The sequence below is a fragment of the Mobula birostris genome, chromosome 2 (genome assembly GCF_030028105.1).
Source record: "Mobula birostris isolate sMobBir1 chromosome 2, sMobBir1.hap1, whole genome shotgun sequence".
NCBI classification, from domain to species: Eukaryota; Metazoa; Chordata; class Chondrichthyes; order Myliobatiformes; family Myliobatidae; genus Mobula; species Mobula birostris.
Window position 1 is genome coordinate 184512541 of NC_092371.1, and position 25106 is coordinate 184537646.

At 43.5% G+C, this 25106-nt stretch overlaps 1 protein-coding gene across 19 annotated transcripts in view; it reads left to right on the forward strand.

The window, feature by feature from the left end:
* Positions 1-25106, forward strand: part of LOC140193954 (doublecortin domain-containing protein 2) — a 167912-nt gene that overhangs the window by 137718 nt on the left and 5088 nt on the right. For 16 of the 19 annotated variants that reach the window (XM_072251174.1, XM_072251168.1, XM_072251184.1 and 13 more), the window contains 3 exons: positions 3028-3486; positions 14505-14574; positions 15226-15288. In XM_072251174.1, coding sequence (XP_072107275.1) covers positions 3028-3486; positions 14505-14574; positions 15226-15248 — 552 coding nt within the window. In that variant the 3' untranslated portion in view covers positions 15249-15288. The remainder of the gene's footprint in view (positions 1-3027; positions 3487-14504; positions 14575-15225; positions 15289-25106) is intronic. The other 3 variants (XR_011885004.1, XM_072251178.1, XM_072251185.1) reach the window with 3 other exon arrangements.

The window sequence follows — 25106 nt, forward strand, 5'->3', positions numbered from 1 at the left end:
CAGCCGCCTGGAGCCTTACCTGGTGCATGTCAAACTTGCTGCATGGCACAAGGGATGGAGCCACACCGAGACGGTGGTGCAACTTGCCTTGGCACTGCAGGTCCTCCATGACCTAACACCAGTGAAGCAGCGTAGTGGTGCTGGAGCAGCGTTTTGAGCAGATGCCATTGGCGGAAGCATTGAGAGAAGAACTGTGCAGCAGATGGCGCTGTATGGGAGAACGCTTGGCAACGTTTGCAGCAGATCTCTGCTACTGTGCTCGGCGTGGCTACCTCCAGTTCCCTCCCGCGGCCCAGGAGGAGCTTGCTCTCCACGCCTTTGTAAAGGCACTGACGCCGGAGCGCCTTTGGCAGCATGTTTGCCTGACGGTGCCATCATTGCTGAATGAGGCGCTGGCTGAGGCGGAGAGAACAGAAGCAGTTTTAGCCCCCCAAGGCGTTCAAACATCATCCCGCATGCCGCGAGCCCAGGCTAGCGTCACTGAAGGTGAGGAGAAAACTGATGAGGAGGAGCCTGTGAGACAGGTCTGACAAACACCGTGCCGACCCCGCCGCTGGCCACAAAATGATCTCTGTTACTGGTGTGGAGAGGCAGGTCATTTGGTCAGGGATTGCCCCACTCTGGCACCATGCCACAACTCAGCGCAGCCATCAGGAACCGCCAAGTGAGCAGTACCACCCGAATCCTCCAGCAGAATACTTCCGTTGTCACCCCACCGGGTGGGTCATTTGGAAGAGCAAGGCTTATACATGGACTGCGTGGTGGAAGGCATCAGATGCCGTGCGTTGCTGGACACGGGGTCAACCATGACTATCATCCAACCCGGTGTCCTCCCCAACATGGACCAGCCATCCCCGCCTGGGTGGACAACGGCAATCCAACTGGTGACAGTGCAGCGATGTGAGGGAAGAGGAGGCTGCACATCGCAGTGGGGGAAAACACAGTGGAGCCAGAGATGTGGCTCACCGATATCCGAGAGTCCTGCATCCTTGGTCTGGACCTGCTGTCCAGCTGGAGGGTCCCTGTGGATGTGTTGGGAGCAACACTCTACCTCGGTACTGATGCCGTGGCTCTCTGGCAGGGCATCTCCAGGAAGCAGACCCAATGGGAGCAGCAATAACCACCGGTTTCACAGCAGCCTGCGGCAGTGCAGCGCACCTGGCAGCGGCCCAACACAACATCGCGGAACCACGGGCAAGTGGCGGTGACAGTGCTCCGGGTGACAGCCGGCGATGACCTCCCCACCACGGACCAGCAGCTGTGCAGCGAACAGGTGAACGATCCCAGAGTGGCTGAGTGTGGGACGATGGCCGGAGTGGGCAGAGGCATCTGCCCTGGACTCAGAGACCAAGGCCCTATACTCGCAGTGGGGAACGCTGGAGGTCCACGATGGGTTGCTGTGCAGGCAGTGGCAGTTGTCCAACGGTGGCAGACATCTCTTGCAGCTGATGGTCCCCCGGGGGCTCCACGCTATGGTGCTGCAGTCAGTCCACCGGCTGGTGGAGGACGGCCATCTCGGAGTTGCAAAGATGTTGGGCAGGTTGTGTGAACGCTGCTTCTGGCCTGGACACAGGCAGGATGTGGAGCTGTTTGTGCACTGCTGCGACATTTGCACGTCCCAGAAGGGGCCGGGCTGACAGTCTGGGATGACAATGCAACAGTACATGCTGGGGGCTCCAGTATGGGTCTACTGCCCCTCCTGGAAGAAGGGACTATCTCCCAGGCTTGGAAGCCACTGGAAGGGGCTGGGAGAGGTGCTTGACTGCATCTCTGATGTGATATAATCGGGTGAGGTTGCCTGAGCGTAGGAAGGCAGTCGTGCTGCACTGGGACCTGTTGGCACTGTGTCAGCCCTGACCACCACTAACCCAGCGAGGCTGAAGGAAGGAACTGACAGTCCAGATGCCCTGCCTCTTGCCTCATACAAACAGGTGGCAGTGTAGACGCCCACCAGGACTTTTGAACTTGGCTATGGATCTGGGGTTGCTGGAGACGGCTGACCCCTTTTGTGGGGGCAGTGTGACACTCTGGGGAGAAGCATGGTTGACAGCCCGCCATGCATTTCTAACAGCCAGTACTGTTTATTGTTCTTGTGTTAAAATGCTTTTGTGGGATTATGGTGAGAAGTTCCAGTTCATTTATTGTTACATTTTAGCTTGGGTAATACAGTAATTCATTTGTGTATTTGTGGGTCACCATGACTGTAACCGGGGTGTGTGATGGCCACCTGCCCCATCTGGTGAGACTGGTTAAGTTTACTCTCCGGGTCATGGTTCCCAGTCTGTTTTGTGTTTATCACAATAAAACGGTTGTTGAGTCCTTGTCAGTCATTATCGACCAAATGCTCGCCACAATATTAAAGAGGGAACCAATAGATAAGTAGATTTTCAGAAGGCTTTCAATAAAGTCCTGCATAGAAAGTTGGGGCTTGCAAGATTTGACTAAGAGACTGACAGCAATAAGTGAAATAAGTAAATCCTTCGGGGTGGGGGGATGTTGCAAATAGTGACTAGTGCAGAATTAAAAGGATTTCTCTTGGCTAAAGGTACATCACGGTAAATCCACATCAATGTCTGCTGATAATACTGAGATGGGTAGAATTGTGAGTGCAGAGGCATAAGGGGAATATGAACAAGCAGGTGAGGGATGGCAGGGGGAATTTAAAAATGAAATCTATTAGATTCTCTTCTTTTGTGAACATGACAGAAAAGCAGAGTAATTGTGAAGTTATTTCCATTCACGACTGAGATTGATAAATTTCTGGACATTAAGGGATTCAAGGGATGTGGTGTTACTTAAAAAAACTGGTACTGAGGTGGGAGATCAATCATTGTTCGGATGAATGGCAGAGCAGATTCAAAGTTCTAAATGGTCTATTTCTGTTCCTAATTCACATGTTCTAATGTTGATATCCAGTGCAAAGGTAATGAACCTTCGACCAGAATGCTGAAATGATTCCCATGTAAAGACTATGATAACCATGCTACGATTTCTAATTTGGTAAAACCAATATTACTTATTTTACAGGTCCCCGCTGAGATTGTTCATGAGGAAGAAATTCCACCTTATGACAATGATACATCTGCAAATATCCATAAGGATGAAGATCTGCTTCATGGAATGGAAGATTATGGGATGATAAAAGAGCAGTGGAATGATCCAAATGGGTGGACAGGGGATGAAGATGGACTGGTAGAAAATATTCAAGAATACAGTAAATCTAAAGAGGATGGTCTGCCTAATAATACTGATCATAATACCAGAGTATTGGAAACTTCAGATGCACTACCTTCATCAACAGATGGACTTTATTGTGAACAAGAGGATGCAGGGAATGAAGTCTATCACGCAACCCATGATGACGAAATTGCAGGTGTGGCTTCAGAACAATCTACTCAGAAAGACCCAGTATCACTTAAGTCTGAGAGATGGCACGAACCTGCAGAGAAGCAAGAGCATGTTGATGAAGTTTCAGAGTTAGAAAAGGTTAGCACTGTGGAGGAACTTAATGAGCATCAACTGCATTATCGATATGTGGTAGTTAATTGTTTCAGCGAAGATTGATCTAAAGATGTGAAAATTTTGCTCTATTATTGTTTGTAAACCATACAAAGCAGCTGAAAGCAAAACACAGGAAATCCAATTGAATGAAGACCATCATAGATTTATTGCAGTGAAAGGTATGCAGTTTGCTGAGTTAGTTCACTTTTACCTGGGATAGACTAAGAGAGGAATAGTTTAGGAATGTAAAATTGAAAGCCTGTTTGAGCTTCCACATCAAAAAGACAGTCAAACCATGATTAAGGCGAAGAGACAGGATGGTGAGAAAAGGCAGACTTGACTTTACCCTTCCCATGTTATAGGACATAGATTTAACGAACATAGGATCATGACCATAAACACTGAGGCTGATCCTGTGCCAGATTCTGGCTCTTGTCCTGGAAAGACTCAAATAAGCAGCACTGGACTTAATCACAGTGGTGGCATTATCCACTGGGTCGCCAGTGCTTCTGGCTGCTCCAGATACAGTACAACTGGATTCTTTATGGAGTCCAGCAAGCCATCACAGGTTCTAGGCTGGAAAATCTACCAAATAACCATGTCCCAAGGTAAACTCACTGCAAAGAGAGTGACTTCAGGTTGAGAATATCTGTTGACAGATGGTCAGTGGATCTTTTTTATTTGTTTTATTTTACTTTAAATCTCTGTAAATACTTTGTATGTATGACTGCTTGCTTCAGTACACTAATTTCAAAAGAACTTTTTCAGTAATTCACAAAATGCTGGATGATTTCAGCAGATCAAGCATGATTTATGGAAGGAAGCAGACAGCTAATGTTTCAGGTCAAGACCTTATCTCAGGAATGGAAAGGAAGAAGGCAGAAGTCAGAGCAGAAGGTGGGGGGAGGAGTTGGAGCAAGAACTGATGCGATGTGGATGCAGGTGAGACGGGGAAGATAGGTAGGTAGGTGATAGTGAGATTGGGAATGATGTAAGAAACTGGGAGGCGATAGGTGGAAGTGACAAAGGGCTGAAGAAGGTGGAATCTGACGAGAGAGCAGTGGACCAGGGAATAAACGCAAGGAAGTAAAGAAGGGAATTGGAGGGAGGTATGTTAAAATATTACTTACATTTTGTAATAGCTCCCAAGTCCTTTTGAATATGGTGAATGTCATTGACACTCAGTGAGAACTTTGACAGTCGGTGGGTCCCCACTGACTGTCAAAGCCATTCTAGGAGCGTGGCCAGCCACTGGCACTTGGCCCCACTTTGCAGCCCTGTGCCCCACTTTACAGCATTGAGCCATGCCTATGAGCCAAGAAGTAGCTTCCCTGTGGGACAACATGCCCGGAGTCAAGTCGGAAGAGTCAATTGGGCAGGTGATGTTGGGGCAGCATAAGAGCTGCCACGTTATAAACAGCGCATAATTCATTCTTTAAGCAGACTTTATTTTGCATATATTAAAAGGACTGCTCCCTTTAATAATGGATAATACCAACCTTACATTATGATTTTAGATCTAAACTCTGTCTGTTTCTTCATAGAATAACTAGGTTTAATGTAAATAAGCAGCTGATGTTCGGCATGGACTAGGAAGGCTGAAGAGCGTGTTTTCATGCTGTATGACGTGACTCCACAGCAAGGATCATGGTCTACGTTGAAAAAGACTGTTAATTGACAACCCATTGTACTTGGTCATGTAGGAAAGCTATTTTTCTTCCGGGGGTTAGGTGTAAGTTGATGTAGATTCACCTCCTTGTAGGAAAAAGTAGATCATGGGATGAGATGTTTACCCTGCTCCTTGACTATCATTTTCTCCTGTTCCTTCCAATTTTCATACAGGTAATTGTAATTATTCTTATTTCCTTTAAGAGTGACTTTCTGATTGGAGACTCGCACTCTTTATTCTGAATAATGCTGAGCCAAACTGTAAGGTTGTTACAAAGCATTGTCTCTAGATGGCAATACTTATCAATTTTATTGCATAGGCACCTATTTTATGTTTGTAAAGAAGACATGTCAAAACTCAAACAAGATAGAAGGATATGGGCAACACTCACAAATTGCTGGAAGACCTCAGCAGGCCAGGTAGCATCTATGGAAAAGAGTAAACATTTGACATTCCAGGCTGAGACACTTCAGCAGGACTGCCTCCTTGGATTCCCAGCAACTGTAGATTTTCTCTTATTGTGGGCAGTCCTGCTGAAGGATCTTAGCCTAAAATGTTGAATGTTTACTCTTTTCCATAAATGCTGCCTGGCCTGCTGAGTTCCTCCAGCCTTTTGTGTGTGTTGCGTGGATTTCCATCAGCAGATTTTCCCTTGTTTGTAGAAAGATACGGGCAACCTTAACTCTCCAGGAAAATGCTGCAGTGGAACTTTGCCCCATTGTGTCTGACTCTCTTTCTGCTTGGAATCTTGTTAAATAGGATGCATTCCAAGAAGTACATCTGTTGTATGGAGAGAGTTCATCACAATCAACTGTGGTGTAGGAGGGGACTTCTTGTAGCTTGCCAATATGGGAAGAGAAAAAATTACAAAGAAATACAAGATCACAATAAAATGGGAGCAAGAATAGGCCATTTGGCTCCTTAAGCATAACTACCATTTAATATGATCATGGGTGATGTAGCCCTTATCCTCAAATCCTATCCGTGCTAGTTGGATTCAACACATCAAAGATCTTGGCACGCAGAAGGCAGACCATTGTGTTCATAATCTAGAGCAACACACACAAAATGCTGGAGGAACTCAGTTGGTCAGGCTGCATCTATGGACATGAATAAACAGTCAACGTTTCAGGCCAAAACTAGAAAGGAAGGAGGAAGAAGCCAGAATAAGAAGGTGGAGGAAGGGGAGATATAATAAGGTAGAAGATGCTACATGAAGCCATGTGGGCGGGGGGAAGGGGGATGAAGAAAGAAGCTGGGAGTTGATAGGTGGAAAAGGTAAAGACTGGAGAAAATAGAATCTAATAGGAGAGAAGAGTGGACTATGGGAGAAAGGAAAGGACGAGGGGCACCAGGGGGCAATGATGGGCAGGCAAGGAGAAGAGAAGAGCTGGGGGGGGGTGCTAGTGTGGAAAATTGAAGAAAAGGGAAGGGGAGGGGGACAGGTGGCTATGTGAGCACATGTTTGAAGAGTCAGAGAGCAACAGAGATCACAGAGGGGGAGGGATGAGAGACAGTCTCACTGAACTCCCTTTGCAGAGGTTTAAATCTCTTCATGGTAGGCATACCTCGAAGAGACTTTGCAGTGGAATAGCAAAGCATAAACACAAGAGATTCTGCAAGCAACACACATAAAATGCTGGAGGAACTTGGCAGGTCAGGCAGCATGCATGGAATGAATAAACAGTTGATTTTTCAGGCCAAGACCCTTCATCAGGACTGGAAAGGAAAGAGAAAGAAGCTAGAATAAGAAGTTGGAGGGAGGGGAAGGAGTACAAGCTAGAAGGTGATAGGTGAAGCCAGGTTGGTGGGGGAAGTGGGGATGAAGTAAGAAGCTGAGAGGTGACAGATGGAAAATGTAAAGGGCTAGGGAAGAAGGAATCTGATCGGAGAGGAGGTTAACCATTTGGAAAGGGAAGGAGGAGGGCACCAGAAAGAGGTGATAGGCAGGTGAGGAGAAGCGAGGAGGAAGAGACGGGCTAGAATGGGGAATTGAAGAAGAGGTAAGGGAAAGGAGTTTTGGCAGCAATTCTGGTTGAGAATGTGGTCGAAGTGTTGGAGAGCAGTGAAAAAGAGTTTCACTGAATTCTTTTTGAAGATGTTAATGCTCATTTTATTCCAGACATACTTAACCACTTGAAATTAAATTTACCAGTTGCCTTGGTGGGAATTAAACTTTTATTTCTGGATCAATTGTCCACACCTCTGGAGAGTTGATTAGTAATATACCCATCATATTATTTTGTCCATGAAATAAATTGTGTCCTACATGGATTCAAATGATATTCCACTCTTTAATATATAATGCACTTGCCAATCAACTGAACAATTTTATTATTTTCAATGTTATTTGAATCTAGTATACAGTGAAGATGTTTGTAGCAGACTTCATGAAGACAGAGACAATGAGATTGATAAGTATATGGCAGATAAATTTGATTGCAATTGTAAGGTTACACAGTTTGAAAGGAAATATGAAAAAGGGAAATGTAATCAAATGGTATACTGTAGTTAAAAGAGAGATCAAGGAATTTTTTTTACATTGAAGGTGGAGGTAGGGCATAAGAATTATACTTTCAATAAAAATAGTTTCATATATCCTGTGCTTTTTAATACTATAGTGTGCTTTTAGTAAATTTCTACACTGTTGCCTCCCACAAACAGCAAAATTATAAATGTTTATCAATAATATTGAGTGTGGGAAACAAATTGGCTAGGACACTTGGCATAATTTCCCTTCCCTGTTGCTCTTTGAAACCATACCCTGATACCATTAACTTCCTTCTGAAGAGTCAACCCTAGGCCACACTTTAACTTCTTCAACAGAAACAAAGCACTCCCTCAATTGGAACTCAGCTCTTTAGAGTGGGATTTCTATCTTTGATTCATGTATAAATTAACCAAATGAGACATAACTGACACCTGTTTAAGTAAAGCATTTCGGAGAGTATAAATAGAAATATTGAGTACTGAATCCAACAAGTTATCAATAACTTTTGTATATGATTTATTATGTCTCAGCTGATGTGTTAGGTGCCACCACACAGCTCCAATGACATGGATTCAATCCAGTTGTGTGGAGATATTCCTGTGACTAGATGGGTTTATCCCTGGTGCTCTGGTTTGCACCCACAGGCCAAAGACATACCGATTGTTTAACTGGTTGTTGTAAATTGCCCCTAGTGTTGAGTTTGTGGTCGGAGAATTGGTTGGGGAGGGAGGGAGTTGATGGGAATGCAAAAGATGTGGGATGAGTATAGAAGAATGATTGGTGGATAGTGTGATGACTTGTTTCCGTGACACCTTGTCCTATCATCAAACAAAAGGCAGTGCTGTTTTGGAGGAGTGATAAATCTTGGTCTGTTGTCTAAGAACCAGCAATTTGGGCTGAATAGACACCTGACCTGCCTCCTTATATAGATTGACAACCACCTATGCAATGATCTGAACAAGAGTTGCAGTTGAGTAAAAAAAGATTCCCCACAAGTGACTCTCTGTCTCAAGCTAAGCAAATCTAAAAGCACAATACAAATGGTGTTCGTTGTTATCAGATGATGTGGTAACATGTGCATCTCCCTATGTGCTGAATCATTCATCAGGCACACCAAGGTTGCATCTGTAAGGGATTCACATTATATTGTATCCTTCTGAAATTTGTACCCCAAGATTTATACTTAGAATCTGGGACCAGATTCAAAGTAAACAGATTCCTGCTCAGTTGAAATGCTTAAGGCAAACAGCTCACGAATGTGCCCCATTTCCCACATCTCAACTACCCAGTGAAGGAGAATGACAGCAGAGCTAGGCCAACTAAAGGAGTTGACAAACTTCTTAAATGATGTCCTGACATTAAGCAAGAATCCTCTGTTAATTGAGACCCAAGTCTTCTCAGTGGTTTGATGGCCACTTCTACTTTATAAATTCCACATTGTCTCTGAGGAAACCACATTAATATGAAGATGTTCTGAGCCTTCTAGAGAATATTTATGAATTCTTGGAGACAGTTAGCATCATAAGCCTGCATTGAATAGAATGACCTGGTCACTGCTGCTGTACAGGGTTGAAATAATAAAAACAGATCTCTTCAGTTATTCCATGGTAAAACTACTTGAATTTAAACAGAAAACAAAGGAAAAACATGTCAGGCAGTATTTGTGGAGGAAGAAATGGGTCTCAGGTTGATGACTTTTCTAATGAGATTTTTTGTGCTCTTGTTTGAGTGGACATTAAACTTTGATTCAGGTATAAAAGCAGACAGATGAGGCTTGGCTGACACAGGTTTCCCAAAGGATATGGGGTCTTTGGTTTTATAATTAGATGCACAGTGCACAGAAACATAGAAGTGATAATAAACAAGCTTTAAAACATGCGCTCCATCTGCCAGAAGTGGGATCTCCCAGTGGCCACCTATTTTAATTCCACTTCCCATTCCCATTCCGATATGTCAATCCATGGCCTCCCCTAGTGTCGCGCTGAGGCCACACTCAGGTTGGAGGAACAACACCTTATATTCCGTCTGGGTAGCCTCCAATCTGACGGGATGAACATCGATTTCTCAAATTTTTGGTAATGCAGCACGCACCCCACTCCCTCAATACTTCACTATTCCCCATCCCCTTTTCCCTCTCTCACATTATCTCCTTGCCCGCCCAACTCCACTCTCTGGTGCTCCTCCCCCACTTTTCTTTCTTCCATGGCCTTTTGTTCTCTCCTATTGGATCCCCCTTCTCCAGCCCTGAATCTCCCTCACCAATCAACTTCCCAGCTCTTTACTTCATCCCTCCCCCTCCCGGTTTCAGCTGTCACCTTGTGTATCTCTCTCCCTCCCCCACGTTTTAAATCTACTCCTCATCTTTTTTTCTCCAGTCCTGTTGAAGGGTCTTGGCCCGAAATGTCGACTGTACTTTTATCTATAGATGTTGCCTGGCCTGCTGGGTTCCTTCAGCATTTTGTGTGTGTTGCTTGGATTTTCAGCATCTGTAGATTTTCTCGTTTTTGAAACTTTATAACATTTTCACCACCTGACAAAATGACAAAAGATGCAGCCTTTGCTAATTTATAAGTTATCAAGACAGGATCATTTCAGTAAATTAAAACAGATTAAGTTTTAGCACATAAAAACAAAGAGGCCAAGGTATGTTCAGAATGGTGTGTCAATCTCATTCAGGGTGAGCTGTAGGCAAACACAGTGGAGAATTGCATATATGTAACTCCACCGTGCAAATGGTTGTTCGTCCAAATGAAGAGATCTATTTTTAAGTGAGAAATGGACATATGAAGACTAGGTGCAATATGATAATTCTGAAATTATGACCTATCCTGATAGTCATCTTCCTGTAAGGAATCTTGGGAAATTTGCCTCAACATGTTTTGCTGTAAGGGAGGACATCTTGGTATAAAGTGAATCCTGGTCGACAGACTGAGAGCAAGGAGGAATAAAAGACATTTTGTTGAATGGTGAGTGCTGGGCTGTGACAGCAGAAGTCTTTTTTTTGGCTCCATAGCCTATGTCTCTATTTACATAATGTGGAGGAGGGGTTTAGTGCAAGCTCTTTGACATCTTTGCATTGATGTCAGTTGATATAAATTTTAGAAAATTGCATTTTAAGTAGATTTATATGGTAATGTTTAAAGTTACCCAAACAGGAATGAAAACGTCACTGTTTTTCAGCATAAACTCGTGGAGACAACATTGATCGGGTAATTTCAAGACGACATGATTAGTGACCCATTAAAAAAACATTGTCAGCCTTTTTCTTCGAGCAACACTATAATTTTAAATTCTGCATTCTGAATTTTCTGATCAATGAACAGTAACCACTTATTATAGAAGCATTTAGCACTCAGCAGAGTGCTATGTTTCTAGCAAGTGTATAATAACAAATTCAATGTGCACAGTCAAACTGTGCATTTGCAATGGATTATTATGAAATGCCTAATGAGGAGCCAGGCACTGAGCAAAGTCTGCAAGGAAATTAGAAATTGATGGTGCTATTGAGCATGTTGCTTTAAAAGCCTGAGTGGGGGGTGGGGTACAAATCTGCAAAGTGGTGAACATTGGGAAGCAATCTTCATGCCTCTGCCATTGTGAGAATGGTAGAGGCATGAAATGGAGGGAAGATGAGCAGTAGTGACCTAGAATCAGAGGAGTATAAGACACAAGCTTGCACGTGGACTGATGAAAGTTGCAAAGGTTAGGTAGTAACAAGAGTGAGAGTTTTCAGATTGTTTGGCAGATGGTGAGTCAACAATGTTTAGTGAGAATTGAAATGATAGTTGATTAGGACAGCAAGGACAGTTTGTAATTTTGCAATGGGCAAGTTTTAAACCTTTAGCAATCAAGCAAGAGCATGAATTATTATATATTTTGTGCTTTGGAATAGAATCCGTGGTTATAGTGGAACCGCCTCTGCTCAGCGTACAGGGAAAGAAGAGAGATGATCAAATCTTGTATTATTAAACCTTGCCAGTCTTACCTTTGCTAAAAGACAGATCTCACATTTATGTCCAAAGAGTAATTGGAAGAACTTCTCATTTGGGACTGAACCAGAAGGAACTGGGAGAATTGTCAGCCAGTATTTATAACAGATGATAGCAACATGCCATTGATCTCCTATCTTTTAATGTTTTATCTATGCACCAACATATTTGCACTTAAAAAGAAGCACTGTTATTGTGAAGTATGTTTCCCCATATGTGACCACATAATAGCTTCCCCATTTAGAAATACTTTGGGTAAAATAATAACAGTCTGAAGGTTCTACATAGCTGAATCAAACTCTCAAGAGTAAACTGCAGCGATTCCAGCCAGTCACTGTAGTCTGTTTATTTTTATTTCTCCAATTTTCTCCACTGATCTCATAAAAGTTTTGATTTCTTTTGGGCTCCTTGCCCAATTTCTCTCTCTAGTTCCTCATCCACTTGATCAACTAAGTCATACATGGGTTATGATAGCAAAGCTTGATCCTGTTCTCACACAATCAGCTGGAAGAACTCAGTGGGTTGAGCAGCATGGGTGGAAGGATAAAATATTTTGGGGCAAAATGCTGCACCAAGTTTAAGAGTGGAGAGATGAGGTGGCCAACATAGAGAGAAGGGAAATGGCAAGAAAGGATTCCAAGGTATTTTCAACACTATTATCCCTCATAACTAGTCACTAAGCTGCAAGATCTGAACCTCAGTACTTCCCTGTGCAACTGGATCCTCATTCTCCTCACTGGCATCACTAGATCCTCAACTTTCCGGTTAGTATGGATTGGCAACAACTCCTCCAAACTCTCCATCAGCACAGGTTCAGTGCCGGGCTGTGTGCTTAGTCCTCTGCTCTACCCTCTTTGTTCCTATGATTATGTGGCTAAGTACAGCTCCAATACTTTATTTAAGTTTGTGGATAACACCACCGTTGTTGGCCGAATCAAAGGTAGTGAAGGATCGGCATATAGGAGGGAGGTTGTAAATATGATCCAATGGTGCTTCAACAGCATCCTCTCACTCAACATCAGCAAAACCAAGAGCTATTTATCAACCCCAGGTGTAGGAAGGAAGGTGTAGAAAGTCAGTAGCTTTAAATACATTGGTGTCAAAATATCAGAGGATCTGCCCAGGGACCAGTGCATATGTGCCATCAGAAAGAAGGCTTGAGAGCTCCTAGACTTGCTTAGAAGTTCGCGCTCATTCGGCATGTCACCAAAAAACTTTGACAAATGTCTGTAGATGCACAGTAAAGAGCATCTTATTTCGTTGTATTGCAGCCTGGTATGGAAACACCATGCCCAGGAACAGAAAAGCCTACAGAAGTTGTGGATGCAGCCCAGTCCATCATAGACAAAGCTCTCCCCACTACTAAGTACATTTACATAGAGCTCTGCCACAGGAAACCAGTATCCATAATCAAAGACCTCCACCAGCCCAGCCATATAAGGTAGCAGATATAGCACACTCGGGTTCCACACCACCAGGTTCAGGAACAGTTATTACCCTACAAGCATCAGGCACCTGAAATGGCATGGATAACTTCACTTACCACTAGTCTGAGCTAATCTTAATATCTACAGACTCACTTTCAAAGACTCTTCACAATACAGTTTCACAATATTATTTTAACCTACACAATTTGTCATTTTTGACACATTACACATTTGTCAGTCTTTGTCGATTGTATTTCTTCTTTCTCTGTAAATGGCAACAAGAAAATGAACCCCAAAGAATATATATATATATGATGCCTACAATTTTTGTATAGTACTGTAGTAAGTTTATGTATTGCACTGTACTCCTGCAAAAAAAAAAACAAATTTCACTGCAGAGGTAGGTAATGATAAACCTGGCTCTAATATGGGTCTCTATTTTGGATTGAGAGTGGGAAGGAGGCTGGAAGAGTAGAATAATGGTTGGAAAATGGCAAAGGAGGAGCAGAGGGAGCAGGCAGCACCAGAGTGACATTCTGTAATGATCAATAAACCAATTGTTTGGAACCAAATGACCTTGCCTGGTGTCTCAGGGCCGGGTGAGTCTGCAACCCCTACCACTCCTGGCACTCCTTTTCTGCCACCTTTCCTACTCTCCTCCCATGGCACTCCACCCTTGCCATTTCCATTTGCCTTGAAGATTGGAGACAACTACTGGAGTTTCATGTGTCTCTATTGACCCTGCTCTCATCTGATTTCTATATGAAGAAAATAATCAAATGCAGGAGTCATGGCTGATTTATTTTCCCTCTCAACATTGTGTCCAATAGTGTGCTACCATTTCTATTCCAGCAAGAGCTTCTCATTAGGTGCATCCCAGCAACTGAACCCAATATTTGCTTTTTCCTGTTGGTGTCAATAGTTGCCAGATTCTCTTTCTTACTTTTCTCAGTCCTTATTGATCTTTGTTCTTCTCCTTAAGCACCTCTTTTGTGGCTGGATTTACAGTATTTATTAAAGATATTTAATTTAAAATTTGTCCTTTAATATTGCTTCTCATTATTATCTTTTTTTTTTAAACATTATTATTTTGGAAGTAAAAGTGTTTTACCTATTAGCTTTGCCCAAAGATTTAATTATGTCCCTTTTCCCTGATTATAAAGTTTGTTATCTTGGTTATCTGCTTTAAATACTAGATAAAACATTTATTTAGAAACAAGCTATGGAACGTTTTCTTCTAAAGAAAGCCTGTGGGGGAAAAAAACATTCTATTCATGCTTACTGCTAACTATTTCTCTCTAGTTTAGGACATCAGAACCTACAGTATATGTTTGGTGGTTGGATAGGACAATGACTTCTAGTTGTGCTAGAGGTGTCATTTAAGGAAATTGGAAGAATTGGCTGAAAGACCATGGTTTGCATTTCAGGTATCAAGGGGACAGGAGAAATTCAGAAAACTGTTTGGATTTCATTTAAGGAGGTCAGCAAAGTTCAAGGGTAGGTTTTTTAGGTGCATAGACCTGGTAAGATTTAGTACTTCACAAAAACAAGATGACAGTTTATCTAGATTTATGTGGGGAATCATCAAGTAAAATATAACATTTAACTGGAACCATTTTGTAATACCTACCATTGATTTAAATCACTTGATGGACCTCAATGATACACATCAATTGGTTTAACATACACTCACAATAGTCCATGAAGTTACTTACTGAGGAAAAAATTATACTTGAATATTCATCTACAAAGACCGGTTCAGCATGTACACTAACAAGCTTGAAATTTAGGAAGGTGTATCAAGTGCTGCATTTTTGCTGTCGTCTATTCCTTGCATGTTATAAGGCTGTAAATGAGCTAGTAACACAGTGTTTACAAAGACAAATTATCAATAATGTGTAAAATGATTCTAATGCTTTATACACATCAGCCAGCCACAGTTTTTTGGACACAACATTGGATATTGCTCACCATTAATCTCAGGCTATTAGCAAAAATTAGCATTCTTTTGTCAAATTAAATCTTTAATGTACTCATAAGAAAGAGAAAATTACTAGAAATTTTCTGATTGTAAAATGTACATATTAATCTGTTGTACATTCTTATGCGTACGTATTAAAGTGACTCTGTGCTCTTACATTTTTCCAGATGGTTATGAAAATAACAAATGAGGACTGTGGCCCGTGCTCCAGACCCTAACTGAATGATACGGTAAATCAGGATATTCTGTGGATGATATTTCTTAACCAATAATTTATAAGTAATGGATGGTTTGCTAATTATTTTTAATATATTTAATTCACCTTATTTTTAAATCACCTTTTTAAAATATACTTTGAGGTGATATAAGAACTGGTAGCATTGCGGAGAGCGTGGGAACTTATCAAGGGATGCAGTAGCATATAGATCCAATGGCGAGCTGGGTGTAACACTCAACGATGAAAGTTAATCCTAATGAATGTGATGTCCATTTTGGGCAGTCAGGTAGGGTTAGGACATGTACAGGAACCATAAGACATAGGAGCAGAATTCCAGCATGGCAGATTTACTATCCCTTTCAAGCTCATTTTAGAACATAGAACATAGAATAGTACAGCACAGTACAGGCCCTTGAGCCCACAATGTTGTCCTGACCCTCAAACCCTGCCTCCCATATAAGCCCCCACCTTAAATTCCTCCATATACCTGTCTAGTAGTCTCTCAAACTTCACTAGTGTATCTGCCTCCACCACTGACTCAGGCAGTGCATTCCACGCACCAACCACTCTCTGAGTGAAAAACCTTCCTCTAATACCCCCTTGAACTTCCCACCCCTTACCTTAAAGCCATGTCCTCTTGTATTGAGCAGTGGTGCCCTGGGGAAGAGGTGCTGGCTAGCCACTCTATCTATTCTTATTATCTTGTACACCTCTATCATGTCTCCTCTCATCCTCCTTCTCTCCAAAGAGTGAAAGTCCTAGCTCCCTTAATCTCTGATCATAATGCATACTTTCTAAACCAGGCAGCATCCTGGTAAATCTCCTCTGTGCCCTTTCCAATGCTTCCACATCCTTCTTATAGTGAGGTGACCAGAATTGGACACGGTACTCCAAGTGTGGCCTAACCAGAGTTTTATAGAGCTGCACCATTACATCGCGACTCTTAAACTCTATCCCTCGACTTATGAAAGCTAACACCCCATAAGCTTTCTTAACTACCCTATCCACCTGTGAGGCAACTTTCAGGGATCTGTGGACATGTACCCCGAGATCCCTCTGCTCCTCCACACTACCAAGTATCCTGCCATTTACTTTGTACTCTGCCTTGGAGTTTGTCCTTCCAAAGTGTACCACCTCACACTTCTCCGGGTTGAACTCCATCTGCCACTTCTCAGCCCACTTCTGCATCCTATCAATATCTCTCTGCAATCTTTGACAATCCTCTACACTATCTAAAACACCACCAACCTTTGTGTCGTCTACAAACTTGCCAACCCACCGTTCTACCCCCACATCCAGGTTGTTAATAAAAATCAGGAAAAGTAGAGGTCCCAGAACAGATCCTTGTGGGACACCACTAGTCACAATCCTCCAATCTGAATGTACTCCCTCGACCACCACCCTCTGCCTTCTGCAGGCAAGCCAATTCTGAATCCACTTGGCCAAACTTCCCTGGATCCCATGCCTTCTACCTTTCTGAATAAGCCTACTGTGTGGAACCTTGTCAAATGCCTTACTAAAATCCATATAGATCACATCCACTACACTACCCTCATCTATATGCCTGGTCACCACCTCAAAGAACTCTATCGGGCTTGTTAGACACGATCTGCCCTTCACAAAGCCACGCTGACTGTCCCTGATCAGACCATGATTCTCTAAATGCCTATAGATCCTATCCCTAAGAAACTTTTCCAACAGTTTTCCCACCACAGACGTAAGGCTCACTGGTCTATAATTACCCGGACTGTCCCTACTACCTTTTTTGAACAAGGGGACAACATTCGCCTCCCTCCAATCCTCCGGTACCATTCCCGTGGACAATGAGGACATAAAGATCCTAGCCAGAGGCTCAGCAATCTCTTCTCTTGCCTCGTGGAGCAGCCTGGGGAATGTTCCGTCAGGCCCCGGGGACTTATCTGTCCTAATGTATTTTAACAACTCCAACACCTCCTCTCCCTTAATATCAACATGCTCCAGAACATCAACATCACTCGTATTGTCCTCACCATCATCAAGTTCCCTCTCACTGGTGAATACAATAGACAAGAGACAATAGACAATAGGTGCAGGAGTAGGCCATTCAGCCCTTTGAGTCAGCACTGCCATTCACTGTGATCATGGCTGATCATCCACAATCAGTATCCAGCTCTTGCCTTATCCCCATAACCTTTGATTCTGCTATCTTTAAGAGCTCTATCCATCTCTTTCTTGAAAGCATCCAGAGACTTGTCCTCCACAGCCTTCTGGGGCAGAACATTCCATATATCCACCACTCTCTGGGTGAAAAAGTTTTTCCTCAACTCCGTTCTAAATGGCCTACCCCTTATTCTTAAACTGTGGCCTCTAGTTCTGGACTCACCCATCAGCGGGAACATGCTTCCTGCCTGCAGCGTGTCCAATCCCTTAATAATCTTATATGTTTCAATAAGATCCCCTCTCAGCCTTCTAAATTCCAGAGTATACAAGCCCAGTTACTCCAAACTTTCGACATATGACAGTCCTGCCATCCCGGGAATTAACCTTGTGAACCTACGCTGCACTCCCTCAATAGCAAGAATGTCCTTCCTCAAATTTGGAGACCAAAACTGCACACAGTACTCCAGGTGTGGTCTCACCAGGGCCCTGTACAGCTGCAGAAGGACCTCTTTGCTTTTATACTCAATTCCCCTTGTTATGAAGGCCAGCATGCCATTAGCTTTTTTCACTGCCTGCTGTACTTGCATGCTTGCTTTCAGTGACTGATGTACAAGAACACCTAGATCTCATTGTGCTTCCCCTTTTGCTAACTTGACTCCATTTAGATAATAATCTGCCTTCCCGTTCTTACCACCAAAGTGGATAACCTCACATTTATCCACATTAAACTGCATCTGCCATGCATCTGCCCACTCACCCAGCCTGTCCAAGTCACCCTGTATTCTCATAACATCCTCCTCAGATTTCACACTGCCTCCCAGCTTTGTGGCATCGGCAAATTTGCTAATGTTACTTTTAATTCCCTCATCTAAATCATTAATATATACTGTAAACAGCTGCGGTCCCAGCACTGAACCCTGCGGTACCCCACTGGTCACCGCCTGCCATTCCGAAAGGGACCCGTTAATCACTACTCTTTGTTTTCTGTCAGCCAGCCAATTTTCAATCCATGTCAGTACTCTGCCCCCAATACCATGTGCCCTAATTTTGCCCACTAATCTCCTATGTGAGACTTTATCAAAGGCTTTCTGAAAGTCCAGGTACACTACATCCACTGGCTCTCCCTTGTCCATTTTCATAGTTACATCCTCAAAAAATTCCAGAAGATTAGTCAAGCACGATATCCCCTTCGTAAATCCATGCTGACTTGGACCAATCCTGTTACTACTATCCAGATATGTTGTAATTTCATCTTTTATAATTGACTCCAGCATCTTTCCCACCACTGACGTCAGGCTAACCGGTCTATAATTCCCTGTTTTCTCTCTTCCTTCCTTCTTGAAGAGAGGGAAAACATTAGCCACCCTCCAATCCACAGGAACTGATCCTGAATCTATAGAACATTGGAAAATGATTACCAATGCGTCCACGATTTCTAAAGCCACCTCCTTAAGTACTCTGGAATGCAGACCATCAGGTCCCGGGGACTTCAGACCCAATAGCCTATCCATCACCAATTCCTGCCTAATATAAATTTCCTTCAATTCATCCATTATCCTAGGTCTTTTTGACCAGTATTACATCTGGGAAATTGTTTGTGTCTTCCCTAGTGAAGAAAGATCCAAAGTACCTGTTCAACTCGCCTGCCATTTCCTTGTTCCCCATAATAAATTCACCCGCTTCTGTCTTCAACGGCCCAATTTTGGTCTTAATTATTTTTTTCCTTTTCACATACCTAAAGAAGCTTTTACTATCCTCCTTTATATTCTTGGCTAGTTTACCTTCGTACCTCATTTTTTCTCCACGTATTGCCTTTTTAGTTACCTTCTGTTGCTCTTTAAAAGTTTCCCAATCCAACTTTTGCCAGCTCCTCCCTCATAGCACCATAGTTGTTCAACTGTAATACTGACACTTCCGAGTTTCCCTTCTCCCTCTCAAATTGTAGATTAAACCTTAGCATATTATGGTCACTACCTCCTAATGGCTCCTTTACCTCGAGGTCCCTGATCAAACCCGGTTCATTGCACAACACTAAATCTAGAATTGTGTTCTCTCTGGTAGGCTCCAGTACAAGCTGTTCTAAGAATCCATCTCGGAGGGACTCCACAAACTCCCTTTCTTGGGGTCCAGCACCAACCTGATTCCTCCAGTCTACCTGCATGTTGAAGTCCCCCATAACAACTGTAGCATTACCTTTGCGACATGCCAATTTTAACTCTTGATTCAACTTACACCCTACATCCAGACTACTGTTTGGGGGCCTGTAGATAACACCCATTAGGGTCTTTCTACCCTTAGAATTTCTCAGTTCTATCCATACTGACTCCACGTCTCCTGATTTTATGTCCCCCCTCGCAAGGGACTGAATATCATTCCTCACCAACAGAGCCACCCCACCCCCTCTGCCCATCAGTCTGTCCTTTCGATAGGATGTATACCCTTGAATATTCATTTCCCAGGCCCTGTCCACTTGAAGCCATGTCTCTGTTATTCCCACAACATCATACTTACCAATTTCCAACTGTGCCTCAGTTTCCAACTGAATACCAAAGAGAAGTATTCATTGAGGACCTCGCTCACTTCCACAGCCTCCAGGCACATCTTCCCACCTTTATCTCTAATCGGTCCTACCTTTGCTCCTGTCATCCTTTTTTTCTTCACATAATTGAAGAATGTCTTGGGGTTTTCCTTTACCCCATTCGCCAATGCCTTCTCATGCCCCCTTCTTGCTCTTCTCAGCCCCTTCTTAAGCTCTTTTCTTGCTTCCCTATATTCCTCAATAGACCCATCTGATCCTTGCTTCCTAAACGTTATGTATGCTGCCTTCTTCCACCTGACTAGATTTTCCACCTCACTTGTCACCCATGGTTCCTTCACCCTACCATTCTTTATCTTCCTCACTGGGACAAATTTATCCCTAACATCCCGCAAGAGATCTCTAAACATCAACCACGTGTCCATAGTACATTTCCCTGCAAAAACATCATCCCAATTCACACCCGCAAGTTCTAGCCTTATAGCCTCATAATTTGCCTTTCCCCAATTAAAAATTTTCCTGTCCTCTCTGATTCTATCCTTTTCCATGATAATGCTAAAGGCTAGAGAGCGGTGGTCACTGTCCCCCAGATGCTCATCCACTGAGAGATCTGTGACCTGACCCGGTTTATTACCTAGTACTAGATCTAGTATGGCATTCCCCCTGGTCAGTCTGTCCACATACTGTGACAGGAATCCGTCCTGGGCACACTTAACAAACTCTGCCCCGTCTAAACCCTTGGAACTAATCAGGTGCCAATCAATATTAGGGAAGTTAAAGTCACCCATGATAACAACCCTGTTATTTTTGCACCTTTCCAAAATCTGCCTCCTAATCTGCTCCTCTGTATCTCTACTGCTACCGGGGGCCTATAGAATACCCCCAGTAGAGTAACTGCTCCCTTCCTGTTCCTGACTTCCACCCATATTGACTCAAAAGAGGATCCTGTTACATTATCCACCCTTTCTGTAGCTGTAATAGTATCCCTGACCAGTAATGCCACCCCTCCTCCCCCTTTTCCGCCCTCTCTATCCCTTTTAAAGCACTGATATCCAGGAATATTGAGAATCCATTCCTGCCCTGGTGCCAGCCAAGTCTCTGTAATGGCCACTACATCATAATTCCATGTATGTATCCAAGCTGTCAATTCATCACCTTTGTTCCTGATGCTTCTTGCATTGAGGTACACACATTTCAGCCCTTCTACCTTACTGTCTTTACACCATTTATTCTGCTTCTCTTTCCTCAAAGCCTGTCTGTATGTTAGATCTGGCTTTACTCCATGCACTTCTTTCACTGCTCTATCGCTCTGGGTCCCATCCCCCTTGCAAATTAGTTTAAACCCTCCCGAACCATGCTAGCAAACCTACCTGCAAGCATATTGCTCCCCCTCGAGTTCAGGTGCAACCCATCCAATCTGTACAGGTCCCACCTTCCCCAGAAGAGATCCCAATTATCTAAAAATCTAAAACCCTGCTCCCTGCACCAACTTCTCAGCCACGCATTCAACTGCCATCTCCTCCAATTCTTACCATCACTGTCACGTAGCACTGGCAGCAATCCTGAGAATGCCACCCTTGAGGTCCTGTTCTTCAGCCTTCTGCCTAGTTCTTGAAACTCACACTTCAGGACCTCATCCCTCTTCCTGCCTATGTCATTGGTCCCAACATGTATCATGACTTCTGGTTGCTTTCCTTCTCATACCAGGATGTCGTGCACCCGGTCAGAGACATCCCGGACCCTGGCACCCGGGAGGCAACAAACCATGCGGGTGTCCTTCTCACATCCACAAAATCTCCTGTCTGCTCCCCTGACTATAGAGTCTCCAATGTCTGCATCCCACCCTTTTGCACCACAGAGTCAGACTCAGTGCCGGAGGCCTTGCCACCGTGGCTCACACTTGGTCGGTCGTCCCTGCCAACAGTATCCAGGATGGTAAGCTTATTATTCAGGGGAATGGCTACAGGGGTGCTCTGCACTACCTGTCTGCTCATCTTCACTTTCCCCCCCTCTGACTGTCACCCAACGACTGCTTCCGACAGCCTGGGTGTGACTACCTCCCTGTAGATCTCATCTATGACTGCCTCATTCTCCCTTATGAGTCGAAGGTCATCCAGCTGCTGCTCCAGCTTCCTTACACAGTCTTCCAGATTGCCCAGCCGTATGCACTTCTGGCAGATGTGACTCTGCAGGAGAGGGGAGATCCCCCAAGACTGTCACATCTCACATGAGAGGCACATCACTGTCTCAGGAGACATTGTAAAAACTAACTGCGAGCTAGCTTGTCCTCCGCCTCTTCTCGTCGAAGCCTCTCGAGTCAAAGCCTCAAAGCTCCAGTCCTTCACTGGCCCACTCACGCATTTTCCTGCCTTTTCCCTGCAATCTCTGGTGTCCTTACCAATCAAGAACCTATCAACCTCCACTCTAAATATACTTAAATGACTTGTCCTCCACAGCCATCAGTGGCAATGAATTCTGCAGATTTGCCATTCTGGCTAAAGAAATTCCACCTCATCCCTGTTCTGGAGAGATGTTCTTCCATTTTGAGGCTGTGTGTTCTGGTCCTAGACTTCTGCACTGTAGGAAACATCTTTGTCACATCCTCTCTATTCAGGTCTTTCAATATTCAATAGGTTTCAATGAGATTCCTCCTCATTCTCCTAAACTCCAGTAACTGGTTGGTGGCAAGGAATGTTGATGAACAGAGACGTTAGGGCCCAAGTTCATAGTTCGCTGAAAGTTGCAACAGAGGTAGACAATGTCACGAAGCAGGTAAACAGCATAACAATCTATTGGAAGAACTCAGCAAGTCAAGCAATACCTGTGGGTGGAAAGGAAGGCTCAACATTTTGTGTCGAAACCCTGCCTCAGGACTCAATAAGTTTTGACTTTCATTCTTGACTTGAATGTTGTTTCCTTCTCCATATTCCCGCAACTGTAGTTTGCATGTATGTGAAATGCCCACCCTTTACTGCACACCATAAAAATATTGGGGCATTACCTTGCAACTTTGGAAAACACTGTTTAGAGTCTTGTATGCAGTTATGGTAACCACACCACAGGAAGGATGTGATTGCAGTGAAAAGGGCGCAGCAGGGATTCACTTGGTTGTTGACTGGATTGAGTCAGTAATGGGGAGAAATTGCAGAGGCGGGGTTTATTTTCCCTGTGGAGAAGGCTGAGAAGTGGCCTAACAGAAGTGTATCAAACAATAAGAGGCATGTATTAACTAGATAGTCAGAATCTTTTCTCTGTGGTAGGGGTATCAAAAACGAGGTCACAGGTTAAGGAGGAAAGGAGGGAGTTTTAAAGGAGATTTGAGTAGAAGGATTTTTCCCACAGTGAATGGTTAATACTTGGAGTGTACTGCCAGAGGAGGTGGTAGAATATGAAATAATTACAATGACAGTTATAAACAGGAAGTTGAATAGGCAAGGCATGGAAGAACATAAGACATTAAGACCATAAGACCGACTATAGGAGCAATTTGGCCCATCAAATCTGGTCTGCCATTCCATCATGGCTTTACTATCCCTCTCAACCCCATTCTTCAGCTTTATTCCCATAATCTTTGACACCCTAGTTAATCAAGATCCTATGAACCACCACCTTAAATATACTTAATAACTTGGCCTGCACAGCCGTCTGTGGCAAAGAATTCGACAGATTCATCATCCTCTGACTAAAGAAATTTTTCCTTACCTCTGTTTGAAATGGAGTCCCTCAATTCTAAGGCTGTGCCCTCTGGTCTTAGACATCTCAACTAGGGTAAACATCCTCTCCACATCCACTCTATCCAGACCTTTCAATATTCGATAGGTTTCAATGAGATCCCTATTCATTCTTATAAACTCCAGTGACTACAGGCCCAGAGCTATCAAACAACCCTCATGTGTTAACCCTTTCATTCCTGGAATCATTCACGTAAACTTCCTCTGGACTCTCTCCAATGTCAGCACATTCTTTCTTAGATAATGGGACCAAAACTGCTCAGTACGCTTAGAAGTGCAGTCTGACTAATGCCTTATAAAGCCTTGGCATTACATCCTTGCTTTTGTATTCTAGTCCTCTTGAAATGAATGCTAACATTACATCTGCAGTCCTTACCATTGACTCAAACTGCACGTTAATCTTTAGGCAATCCTGCACGGGGACTCCCAAATCTCTTACGCCTCAGATTTTTGAATTTCCTCCCCATTTAGAAAGTAGTCCATGCTTTTATTCTTTCTGTCAAATTGCATGACCATACATTTCCTTGCACTATATTCCATCTGACACGTCTTTGCCCATTCCTTCAATCTGTCTAAGTCCTCCTGCAGCCACCCAGCTTCCTCAACACTGTCTACCCCTCCACCTGTCTTCATATCATTCAGAAACTTGGCCACAAAGCCATCAATTTCTTCATCCAAATCATTGACATATAACGTGAGAAGAAGTGATCCCAACACAGACCCTACAGAACACCAGTAGTCACCATCAGCCAACCAAAAAAGGCTCCCTTTTTTCTCACTCTTTTCCTCCTGCTAATCAGCCAACACTCTATCCATGCTCATACCTTTCCTGTAATGCCATGAGATCTCATCTTCTTCAGCAGGCTCATGTGTCACCTCACAAAAAGACTTCTGGAAATCCAAGAAAGAAACATCCCCTGACTCTCCTTTATTTATCCTGCCCGTTATTTCCAACAGATTTGTCAGGCAACATTTCCTCTTTAGAAAACCATGCAGGCTTTGGCCTAATTTATCATGTGCCTTCAAGTACTCCGAATCCTCATCCTTAATAATAGGCTTGAACATCTTTCCAGCCATCCTCTGAAGTCAAGCTAAGTAGCCTATAATTTTCTTTCTTTTGCTTCCCTGACTACTTAAGGAGTGGAGTGGAGTTTACAATTTTCCAGTCCTCAGGAACCGTTCCAATATCTAGTGATTCTTGAAAGATTATTACTGATGCCTCCACAATCTCTTTAACTACCTCCTTCAGAACCCTGGGGTGCAGCCCATCTGGTCCAGGTGACTTATCTACCTTCTGAGTTTTCAATTTCCCAAGCACCTTCTCCTTGGTAGTAGCAACAGCAATTGTTGTTGCCCCCAATACCCTCATATTTCTGGAATTCTGCCAGCGTCTCCCACAGTGAAATCTGACACAAAATACTTATT